General features: G+C 36.5%; 1 protein-coding gene across 2 annotated transcripts in view; it reads right to left on the bottom strand.

The window, feature by feature from the left end:
* Positions 1–297: 297 nt before the first annotated feature.
* C3H7orf57 (chromosome 3 C7orf57 homolog) overlaps positions 298–13148 on the bottom strand; it is a 105309-nt gene continuing 92458 nt past the window's right edge. For both annotated transcript variants that reach the window (XM_072598124.1, XM_072598123.1), the window contains exons 6-8: positions 8330–8430; positions 4334–4533; positions 298–945 (exon numbers count right to left, since the gene is read on the bottom strand). In XM_072598124.1, the coding sequence (XP_072454225.1) occupies positions 899–945; positions 4334–4533; positions 8330–8430 (348 nt within the window). In that variant the 3' untranslated portion in view covers positions 298–898. The remainder of the gene's footprint in view (positions 946–4333; positions 4534–8329; positions 8431–13148) is intronic.

Here is a 13148-nt window from a genome sequence, read left to right as displayed (position 1 = left end):
AAAACTAGAAATCCATTTGTGAATCAAATTCAAATTATATCAGCACATCCAAATATGAACTTACTTAAAATGAAATTCATGAATACAAAATTCATAAAATGAGGTATAACAATATTATTGAGATTTTTTCTAGCAAGACTTGTCAATTATATCATCTATCTTAAAATTAAACAATTTTGCTTAGAGTAACCAACATTCTGATACTAAATGTTTTATACCCTATATTTTCAATTTTGAAAATATATTAACAAATATTAAATATAGTAACAAACTTTTAAACTTAAGTGAACATTATAATGGTTTTATATCAAATGTTTAATAACTTTCAAAGCAGATACAATTAACAAAATCTTTTTTTACTTAACATGAGCCAATAACATAATATTCTAGTATTAAATATATTAAACAGTCTGAATACGTAAGTTTCAAAAGACGTACAAAATTGTTTCTAAAAGGAATGAAAATACAAAATAGAACTTGTATATCATCTTATACCCTTGTTTTATTAAGATCTTTTTAATTTCAACACTATAATATATAGGCTATTAGAATCTCAACAGTCTATTTCAGCAGACATGCCACCAAATAGTAGTATTTATGCAGGGGAAAAAAATAATTGCTACCAATGATATGGGGAAATCACCAACTCAGCAGAAAAAGAGGTAACAAAAAGGTCTTAGTTTAGTTTGCTGACCATATGTTACCGTCCAGAAAAATGAAACAAAGTAAGAAAAATATATGATCTATACTGCAGGAATGTAAAATTTCACTGCAAGATAGATAATCTCTTAAAAATCTAGTTTAATAAAGGGCAATAATAAAGGTTTTATAAATATAGTTACTGATAGTATTATTACATTTTGCATTTTAAAAATATTTATAATATTAGCTACAGATTTCATTTGAGTTCTGTTGGTGTTTCTCCAGATTCAGATAATGGTGTACCTGCAATGAAAAAAATGAAAAGATCTAAGTATATATTAACCATTAAAAGTACAATTACAACACAGTCCACTTTCTTAAAGTAAAATAATGAGATAAAATAAGTTGTTACTATTATGTTTAACTGCATGTTTATGAATACTGCCTAAAATCTGCACAAAATTAGAGCATTCTTAGCGAAGTATGCAAAATGCATCCAATCTAACCTTAATTATATGTGCTGTGGTACATTTTTGAATCCTATCAATAGATATGATTATAATATGTTGGACATTTATGAAGCACTTACTACGTGCCAGGCACTCTGCAAGCACTGGGGATAGAAATAAGATAAGAGAAAGATAATCATTGACCTCAAGGAGCTTACAATCAAATGAGAGAAGACAATCCATAAAAAGAAGATAAAGAGGGATGGGGAAGGGGGGTCTCCAAAGGGTAAGGGTGGCCATGATGATGTTGGAGTCAAAAACAAGCAGAATAACTGAGAGCAAATGAAGAAATGGTTGGGATTTTGAATCCTCTATAATGGCAAGCTATGGGAGGATTTTTTTGTGTCATCCTACATCCTTCCAATCAAAGAGCAGAAGCAGCTGAGGTACTAATGAAGGTGGGAGCTCCAAAGCTCAAGCAATCTTCATGATGATGAGTGAAACACTTGCCCAGCCACAGTTCAAAGAACCATTCAGCACTGTTCAAAATCAAAAGCAGTAACAATATATTCTGAAAAGATGCATAGGATAAATAATGCAAGTTTGTTTCCTCCAATATGAGTTAAACAGAACAGACCGAATTTGATCAGATAGGACCTAGTTTTTCCTGCCTCAAGTTCTTCTAGTCTGAGTTCTTAAAGCTTGCATACTTCATAGATACTATTAAGTCCATTGTTTTGTGGATTTTTCTTGGCTAGTTCACTCATGCAATTTGTTATTTTTATTACTATAGCCCCTGTTCAAAGTATAGTAATACCTTAGTTTTCTAAGACCAGTCTTATGACAACTCCAACCAACTAGAATGATTCCAAATCCAGAAAGAAGTGGAAGAAAGCGTTTCTGGTGGCAGAGAAAGAACCTTTCCAAAGCAATTAGCAATGATAAGGATAAAAAAAGATAAAGGATAAAATCAGTAGACGGTAATCTGGTGGCTCACTGGGACATGGAAACTAGAGACTTTCTGTGATCAATAAAGAAGAATTCTAGCATTCAACAGCAAAGTGAAGTCCAAATAAAAGGATAGTCAGCCTCAAGAAGGTGGTGAGACAGCTAACAGCCAGATTATCCAGCAGAGAGGTACAACAGATTCTGACAACACATACCAGATGGAGGTAAATGTAAGTGATGGGAAACCAGGCAAATATGGCAGCCATAGCAGGAACCTGGCCAGGGGACAGAGAATCTATGAACAGAGTCCTCATGGAAACTGAGGGATGGGGAGAAACACTGGAATACAGTACTGGAGAGCAAGAAATACAGGACCAAGTAAGGGTCAGGACATAAGAAATATGTAAGAACCTAGTTACTAGAACTGAAGTACAAAATAAAACCAGGACCAGCAGCAAGGTTGGCTTGATGCTGAGATTCAATGCTAACTATCGCCAATCATCCTTGTGACTACAGCTAAGGACTGCTGGTCACTGGTTTTGTGACTTGTCTTCTAGAAGAGAATGATCTGCTAAAAATAGAATTCCTAATATTCTTTGCTAACATCTTCAGTCTTGTAGCTTTTACTGTAGTAAGTAGCTAGATAACTAGCCCTGCAAGCAGAGCCTACATTTGGCATCAAAACATCTCAAACAGCTCCACCAAAATGCCTCATGTTTCTCTACAAGCCAAAGAAAATATGAATGAGATCACAGAGTGAATTCATGCTAGAGAGAGGAATAGCCCCATGCTCTTAGCATACACTTATAGAAATATACAGACTTCCAAATTGCAAGCAGAATTCTAATTAACCAATGATTGCTTTCAAAAGAATAAACCTATCTTTTAGTTGCAGAAGGAATGCTGGATAAGCCTGTATTCACTCTGATACTTCATTAATACGATAAAGACGTAGAGTAGCAATCATTTCAAAGGCTACAGGACAGTGAGCTCTCTCCAAAGGAACGCGTCACTCAGTCTTCCTAAGAGTTAACCAGAATTTTGGTTTGTACAGTTTGGTTGGGATTGGTAAGGAACTAAAATTCACTGCTCTTCTTCTTCCTCCTGAAAACATATAAGCAGCTGGTCTTAGCCAGAAACCTGGTTTTCAAGGCTGATCTTTCTTGTGATGGATTCTTTCTTCTCTAAATGCCTCCTCTTTTCCTGGCTTTTCTTCCTTTTCTGGAATCTACTGGGATCCTTACAAACACTTATCTCTTCCATTTCCTATGCAAGTAATGATTCCCTACCCATTACATGAAAGGTGGGGATGAGATGGGAATACGCATTTTTATATGCCTACTATGTGCCAGACACGGCTCTATTTTTTTTTACAAATGTCATCTCATATGATTCTTATAAAATTCCTATGAGAGAGATGCTATTATTGTCTCCAATTGACAGCTGAGGAAAACTGAGGCAAACCAAGGTGAAATGACTTACCCAGAGTCATACAGCTAGCAAGGGTCTGGGGCCAGATTTAAATTCGGGTCTTCCTGACTCCAGGTTCAATGCTCAATGCACTATGCTACCAGCTGCCTCCAAAGGTGGAAGGGCCAAACAGACATGTGTACCCCTCTCTATAAAACATCTCAACAGCCAGGAGCTGCCCTGATGTATGAGGCAACGATGGGACAGGAGGAGTGATGTGAGAAGGCAGCTTCCTGTCAGACCACCATCCCCCTTCCTACCCTGGCTCCCAAGAAAGCCTCCTAGTTCTAGAGGACTCTTTGTTACCCTGGTGACTCTCATGGTCTTCTGTTTGGCTTACCCCCTCTAGATTCTGGCTATATGCCTTGGGCATCTGCAATTAAGCAAAATAGCCTCGTTGGCTAAATAAAGCAAATAAAGCCCTATAGTTGTACATCACCAGTCAATTTAATTTGATCAAGTGAGATAATATTTTGAAGTGCTTGGGACACCATCCGCATAATCTGCACCATATTTAATTTTGCAGTAAAGTCCCAGCAAAGGATAATCTTAATAGTTTTGGATAGATACATTTTTCTAAATCAAACAAAAGAAAATATAAAGCCACTTACATATGTCTTTAGCAATCCGTATCATGCTTTCCAATTTAAAAAGAATATGCATAAGTTTGGTACTAAATATGATCTACAACCTCAGAAGCTTAGTGGCATTTTAAAAAACTGATGTTCAAATTGCCTTCCATAACAAAATATGAAAGTTTCCAAAAGCCAACTGCAATATTAACCAGAGACTTCAGAGATATCACACAACATAAAATACTCTACCTTCAGGCTTCTCAGCACTTTCCGGAACCTCTGAATCTTGATGCAATGGAGAAGTCACAGATGACTCAGATGCTTCCAAAATCTTAGATGCTGGTGGAGATTTCTTTCCTGTGTCTCCACGATGTTGTAACCACTCATCCTTATAACCATTGCTAATTAGTTTGGTGAAGTTTGTTGGTTCACTGGATTTGTGACCCGGCCTCAAAAAAGGAAGAAAAAGGCTAGTCTAAGTATAAATGTCAAATTACAAAGTGAATATTAATATAAATATTTCCTCTTTCAACATAAAATAGCACTGATTTAGATTCTAATTATGAAGACACTGAGAAACTACACTGGCTTGTACATCTACTGATTCTACTACTCCAACAACAACATTAGATTTGATCTGACTACACCTAGCTAACTTTCTCCTGCACCATTTGCCAATGTTCTGGTTCTTCCCAGTACGGGTGGGCCTGGTGCTGGTGAAAACTGCTGTATCAGCAAGTCTAGCAACTGACTTGGTCAGAGAATCTCTTTCTCAAAGGATGGAGTGTTGGGATGGGCAAAGGCTTAGCCAAGGAAACACCCTTACATAAATGTAAGAGCTTACTCAGGGCTAACACCTCTAGATGATTTGCCATAAACTATTAATTGCCACAAAATCAAATGTAAGAAATTAGCAAAGTGTTAAGCAAGCACGAGACTGTTTGGGGGCCTCTGTGCTTCTCTTGGCCATGTGAAAATACATTAGAGAGAAACAGAAGTCTGCACAATATATATTCTGTTGCAGGCAGGTTGTTTTGTTTTCACTATGATACCAGAAGAATGCTAGCCTTTGTTTCAGGAAGAAGTTTGGTGTCATTAAAAGGAGCTTTGCAATTTTCCTTAGGTAAGCCAGCCTACCCTCTTCTCATCTTGAATTGGTACATCTTATATATTAGTCTCTTCAGCTCAATTTGGTATTCCTACAGGGTAGGGAATCTCTATACTCCACAGTGCCAAGCACAAAGCTAGATACATAATTGGACCTCAGTACTATTTGAATAAAGGCCCTGAAGGCTGAGTAATGGAAGAGATTCTGTCTCATCAAAAAGAAACCATGGTGCCTGCTCAGGTTCCAGGTAGAACAGTGAGTGAATCAGTTTTTCTCCATGATCTCAGAATAAAATGTGGTGAATCCAGTTACTTATTAGCTTCTCTGGTAAAAGTTTTATAAAGAAAGAAGATGTAGTTATTGGTTAAAACATTTTCAATCACTTGTTTCTTGAGCTCCTACACCTCCATTACCACAAATAGTCTCAAGATGGCTTAGGTAAATGATAGCCCTGTGACAGATAGCCACCAAGGAAATGTATTCCTTCCCAATTAAGTAGGCTGATATTTCCAAGTAAACGTTTTGGATTATTTCCATTCAAAATTTCTTATTTCATCATAAATTCCCTTCACTTATAAAGATCAGTAACTTTTCCATACCTTATATAGTCTTAGCAAACTGACTGAGGCCCTGAGGTGAAGTGACTTGCCTATGATCACAGGGCCAGACTGTCCTAGATAAGACGTGAATGAAAACCCTATAGACTACAAGTCTGGCCCTCCATTCATTATGCCCTGCTGCTTCCTGGCAAATACAAAACACATTAATTTTAAAAAGTAAGGTGAAGTAAAAGAATAACAAAAACAAATAAAATGCCACCGTAGCTCACATTAAACTTCTAGTCCTATACTCTTCCTCCAATGACAAAGCCAACCACTGAGTACTGAGGGAAAAGCAAAACTGTCCCCTAAGATATCAACCTGTGTATTTTTCTGTGCATATATTTATATGTGTGTGCATACATATGTGCATGTACATATACACGAATGTTGTATGTACACACATGTATATCACATGTATGTACATTACTGTGTGTGGCTGTACACATACACGACATAAATGTTATTCATGCCTGTGTACTCAAAACTTCCTAATATAGCCCATTTGGTAACTCAAATGAATCTGGTTTCACTTAAGTGCATGTTCCCTCCAGAGGTCAGATCACAAAACATTTCTAGAGTTACAGATAAATAAAAGGATGGTTCACAGGCTTCCACTTGGAAAGGCAAATAAAAGATTTGGCAGAGGTGACTTTATCATACATTCAAAGTCAACAATATTAAAAATATTAATATTATTAAATATTAAAAATCATATTAAAAATAATAATCGCAGAATAGCACGTAATTGATTTCCTATTACCCAAAATCTTCACGAGAACAGCATGCACATGCAACGAGGACGTCACCCTTGATGTAAGTGTGGGAAATGGTGGGCTGTTGCAAGATACAATCTAGGGAAGACTGCACCTTTATAACAATAAAGTATAACTAACTACAAGGTATGTAGAACACAAGATCCCACTGAGTTTATCAGTTGAGAATTTGATTCCACCTTGAAGGCTTTCCTCCAACAAGGTATCACTAGTACATGAAGTAAAATCAAGAGATTCCTTGAAAAAAATCCAGTAATATAACTTTATGACCTTCTGATTACTAATATTAAGTTAAAAACTAAATATGGTGAAATATGCTTATCAAAATTATTTGACACTATTGCAGATGTCCAATGTAGGGTTCAAATGGAAGAGGAATTTCCTGTAATATAATCATATATACCTATTTGTAGGAATTGTACCGATTATATCAAGCCTGGGAACACTGCAGAGCTTCCTACCTAAGACGAGTTTGACTACTCTGTTGACACAGGGGCAAACAAGTGGATGAAGACTGCCAATTAGCCAGATTATGACATGCAGCAGAACAGAATGAAGGTAGCCTTTAAAAACCTGAAGACAGCTATCACCTAAGCCCTTCAATTATTTCTTCTCCAGACTAAACATAACTAGTTCCTTCTAGAAATCCTTGTGTGGCACAGTGGTCCCTTCACCATCCTGGCTGCTTTCTTTGGAACACATTTCAGTTTGTCTGTGTCCTGGCTACCTGTAGTGTCAAAGACTCCACAAAATATTGAGATGTGGTAGACCACAACTCTTACCTCCCATGTTCTGGACACTGTCCTTCTATTACTACAACTTGAGATCACTATTCAGTCCTAACTTGATTCATACTGACCTGGTAGTACATTAATACTACTTCCACACTCTTTTCTTTACATCCATGTCTCCCATTACCTGGTACTTAAGTAGCTGATTTTTAGGACACAAGTATACAACTTCACATTTATCCCTATTAAATTTCATCTTATTATACCCCTCGAAGAACTCAAATAGACTGGTAATATAGTACTTCTCTACAGGAATCATGTTTTCTTTCCCTAATAAGTTATTTTATTAATGTGTTTAGTAGTTCCATAATTATTTAAAAATAAAATTATACAAAACGCTACCATAAAAGAAAGTGAACATGAGGAAAAGAGATATTGTATAGATTCCAAATAGCAACTAGAGGCAATCTGAATCAGGTCTGGTGAGAACTGGATCAGTCTGTCACTGGATAACAATTAGGTGTCTAGAAAAGTACAAGATAAATTGTATATATGATAGATTTTAAATAGCTTATTGTGCAGTTACGTTCTGGAGCACCTAGGTAGAATACACTTAAAGCAACATACTACAAGTCCAAACACTGCAAACAAAGTACGTGAATGAGGACGAGATTCATCATAGAAGCAGACAATGTGTTTGAACTAAAGACAAAAAATTCCCAAAAATGCACTTTCAGCCAGGTTTTGAAAGAAGAAGTACAGAAAGGAAAGACAATCAATCAGCAAGCATTTAAGTGCTAATAACTCTGTGCTGGGCACTGTGTGAGGAGAACAGCAAGTGTTTCCTTGGAAAAGATGGCACATAAAAATCGAGAAAGCGAAAACTCCCAATATCACAAGACATGGTAAGAATGGTGTTGTTGGGAGCAATTAATGACAATAGCTCTATTTCATTATATACAAATGGCCAAAGATAGAATCAAGACTCAAAAGTTTATTCAAAGAAAATTAACATTGCTCTAATAACTTACATAGGAGGAAATGAAAGCCTATTCCTCACACTGTTGTCTTTAAAACCAGCAGTAGACCCTGCTCTGCTTGCATATTTTGAGTTAATTGCTGGCAGTTTCACCTGTATTAAGAAAAACACATATAACATTAATTTAGTAAAGACATTCAGAAACTACATACTAATTGAGAAAAAAAATCACAATAATAGTAAAAAAATTGAAATCTGTCTTTTTTACAATACCTATAACACTACTGGTGGTCACAGTAACATACAGACTACTTCAGGAAGAATGTTCTTTGACAATAAAATCTTTTTTAAAGAAAATCCCAAGGTACACCTCCAAAAGGGAAAATTCTGAATTAGAAGATATCAAGATACTATACTTTTAGCTCATTTTAACCTGTAGGACAAAACACACCTCAGTCCATTTCAAATGAAGAATTTAGGAATGGCTATGCAAGGCAATGTATAATTTGTCTCTCTAGTGCTCTGATTGATAAAATGAAACAAAAAGACTAGTTTGCCAAAGGTCATTATGTCTATCTATATTAGGAATAAGAAAGTTCTGTAGCTCTAAGTGTTATTTCTGGGCCAGGTAACATCTACGGGTAAACCAGGATAGTCAAAGGCATAAAAGAATCAGAAGGAAAAGAAAAAGACCAAAAAAAATTTATTAGAACTTTTCCATGAGAGAAAAAAAGGAGATACAGTATTGAGTTGTAGGATACACCAATAAGTAGCTGCCCAGCTAACTGATTTTGTTGGCAGTGGATAACACTTGCTATTCATTCAAGTAATGAGGAGTAACATCAATATTATACATCACAATCAATCTATATTTAATCAGAATAACTCAGGATACTTTTTGAGTGAGTTGCCCTTATAAATGAACAACAACTGTTTTGGATGTTAAACGTGGAGTGCATTTATATAAGAATACAAGCAGAGCAACCAGTTTTGTATAAATAAGGTTATCATATTCAATGCCTATCTCTAGACTTTATTAGCATAGTGCTTTGTTCATAGTAAGCACCCAATAAATGTTTTTTCATTCATCCTGGATGTTGCATATTATAACTTTTTTAATGGTGTAAATATAATTTTGTTGTACAAAATAATACCTTCATCAGTTCACCTAAAAGTTGTACGTACAGTATCTTTATTATAATAACTATATTTGTGCAATGTTAATCTACGCTAAATATTTGTACCATGTTGAAATTTGACACGTTTCCCCAAAATGTTGCTTTTTTTGTGAAAGGTGAAAACGAATGAAAGAAGAAAATAAGTAAGCCTTCATTGACAGCTCCCTTTTCTGTCTACTGATTTTGCTGGCTACTCCAGCTTCAGTCACTGATCTCCCCAGGTCAGGTAACGTCTCATCCAGAAGCCTGGTCCTGCTTTTTCTGCCTTAAGAGTCTTCTCCCTGGCTGCTGTGATTCAATATCTACAGGAGTAAAATATGTTACCTCCAGTCCTTCAACTACAGACAACCCTCAGTTACACAGCAGGATGACTTTGTCAGAGAGGAAAAAGGAAAAGGGGAATTCCAGGTTGGAAAAAAGGGGACTTTATGAGTATGCCATAGGCCCAGCATAGCTGTTCTTAAAGGTAAGTAGGGAGTAGTCAGGAACTATCTGTATCTTCTTTTTTTCTACATACTGTTCATTGTCCTTCTATGTCCCTATCCTGTATCTGGCCTCTCCATTATAACGGGCAATGCCGCTGTATCATTAGGAACTGCTCCATGGATTTAGTCAAACTGTCAAATCACATTATTCTCATTAATATTTCCCCAACTTAATAAGTAATGCTGGAACAGCTGTGGAAAAAGTAGGAAAACTAGGCATAGACCAACATCTTACACCATATATCAAGATAAGGTCAAAATGGGTACACAATTTAGACATAAAGGGTGAAGCTATAAGCAAATTAGGAGAGCAAAGAACAGTTTATCTATCAGACCTATGGAGAAGGGAAGAACTTATGACCAAACAAGAGATAGAGAACATTATGATAACCTTGATTACATTAAATTAAAAAGTTTTTGCATTAAAAAAAGTCACTGCTACCAAGATTAGAAGGGAAGCAGAAAGGTAGAAACAATTTTTACAGCCAGTGTCTCTGATAAAGGTCTCACTTCTAAAACAGATAGAGAACTGAGTCAAATCTATAAGAATATAAATTGTCCCCCAATCGATAAATGGTCAAAGGATATGAAGAGGTAGTTTTTTGGATGAAGAAATTAAAATTATCTATAGTTATTTGAAAAAATGTTCTAAGACACTATTAATTATAGAAATGCAAATTAAAGTAACTCTGAGGTACCACATCATACGTATCAGATTGGCTAACATGACAAAACAGGAAATGATAAATGTTGGAGAAGATGTGGGAAAATTTGAAAGCTAAAACACTGCTGGTGGAGTTGCAAACTGATCCAACCATTCTGGAGAGCAATCTGGAACTATGCCCAAAGGACTATAAAACTGTGTATACCCACTAATCCAGCAATATCACTTCTAGGTGTGTAAACCAAAGAGATCATAAAAAAGGGAAAAGGACCAACATATACAAAAATATACGTAGCAGCTCTTTTTTGTGGTGGCAAAGATTTGAAAATCTAGGGGATGCTCATCAATGGGGAATGGCAGGTATATGTGGTATATGAATGTAATAGAATACCATTGTTCTGTAAGAATGCCTGTGAGCAGGCAGATTTTGGGAAAACCTGGAAAGACCTGCAAGAACTGATCCTCAGTGAAGTGAGCAGAACCAGAGAACATTCTACATAGTTACAGCAACATTATGTGATGACCGACTTAGTTAGACTTAGCTTTTCTGGGCAATGAATGCAATGTAATGATCCAAGACAATTCCAAAAGACTCATGATGGAAAATGGCTACCCACAGCCAGAGAAAGAACTATGGAGTCTGAATGCAGACTGAAGCATATGATTTTCTTTTTTTTCCTTTCTTGTAGTTTTTTCTTTTGTTCTGATTCTTCTTTCACAACATGACTAATGTATAAATGTTTAATATGATCACACATGTATAGTCTATATCAGATTACATGGGGCAACTAGGTGGTGCAGTGGATAGAGTACTAATGCAGGAGTCAGGAGGACCTGAGTTCAAATCTCACCTCAGATACTTGACACTCACTAGCTGTGTGATCTTGGGCAAGTCACTTAACCCCAATTGCCTCATCCTGGGACATCTCCAGTCATCTTGATCAATATCTGGTCACTGGATTCAGATGGCTCTGGAGGAGAAGTGAGGTTGGTGACCTGCACAGCCCTCCCTCACTCAAAACAAAGTCAAGTGCAGGTCATGTCATCATTTCTCCGATGGCATGATCTTCTTAGGCAACAAAGGACAAACACACACACATATCAAATTACATGCCGTCTTGGGAAAGGGGAGGGGAGAGAGTGGAGGGAAAAATTATACCTTAAAATCTTATAAAAGTGAATGCTGAAATCTAAAAATAAATATTTTAAGAAAATAAATACTCTAACATTGGGGTTTTTTTGTTTTTGGCTTGGGTTGTTTTTTTTTTTGGTGGAGGCAATCAGAGTTAAGTGACTTGCCTGGGGTCACAAAGCTAGTGAGTGTCTGAGGAAGAATTTGAACTCAGGTCAGCCTGACTCCAGGGCCAGTGCTCTATCCACTGTGCCACCTAGCTGCTCCTATGTATTGTTGTTATAGACAAGAATTGGTCCAACCATTCTGAAAAGCAATGTAGAACTATGAAAATAGAATTAATAAAACATCCACACTCTCTGATCCAGGGATTCCACTGCTAAGCATACAGGTCATAGGCAAGGAGGTCAATGACTAAAAGAAATACCTCATATATGCAAAAATATTTACAGCCACACTTTTTGCGACAGCAAAAGTTGGAAACAAAGAAGATGCTCACCATTTGGAGCATGGCTAAGCAAATTATGGTACATGAATACAATGGAGTGTGATTGTGTTTTAAGAAATGATGAATAGATAGAAGCAAAAATTGTTTCCAAATAAGCAGAAAGAGGAAAACAAATTACACAATTACATCAATGTAAATGGAAAAAACAAGAAAACAACTGAAATACGATTCTCTGAAGTTATACTGAACACTCAGTGTTCCAAAGAAGACATGAGCACACACCTCCCTATGGTTCTTTGGAGGAGGGACCACAGCTGTGAAACATTTATATAAAATTAGATTTTTTTTTTTGATGAATTAGATTTTGCTGAATTTTTTTCCTTTCCTTTTTACATCTCCCCCTCCCCCCCCAAATTTTAAGAAATGGCCTTCTGGGTGACTGTAGAGGAAGGGTTCTACAGAAAATGTAGATAATATGAAAACAAAATATCAACAAAATTTCAAAAAATGTATTAAAATATTTTCTCCAAATTTCCCTCTTTACCCTTACATTGTCATACTCCAGACCAGGGGTGAGGAACCTGGGGCCTCGAGGCCACATGTGGCCCTCTAGGTCCTCGGGTGCGGCCCTCTGACTGAGTCCAAGTTTTACAGAAGAAATTCTTTTATTAAGGCAATTTGTTCTGTGAAGTTTGCATTCAGTCAAAGGGCCACACTTGAGGACCTAGAGAGCCACATGTGGCTTCAAGGCTGCATGTTCCCCACCCCTGATCCAGACTCTAGACATAACAATTAGATTACTATAGCCACCTAGTTTCTCGCCTGTTGACTCCTAGTACAATCTGCATTTAGTCAATTCTCAAAACTATTGCAAATTTTTTTAAATTGCATCATTTTTATATGCCAACTACCTCCTTCCCCTTGAAGGTTTTTCAGTTTCCTAAGTATAAGAAATAAGATTCCT

The sequence above is a fragment of the Notamacropus eugenii genome, chromosome 3, assembly GCF_028372415.1.
Source record: "Notamacropus eugenii isolate mMacEug1 chromosome 3, mMacEug1.pri_v2, whole genome shotgun sequence".
NCBI lineage: Eukaryota > Metazoa > Chordata > Mammalia > Diprotodontia > Macropodidae > Notamacropus > Notamacropus eugenii.
The sequence above is the reverse complement of the archived record's forward strand: the minus strand, read 5'-3'. Positions and strand labels throughout refer to the sequence as shown.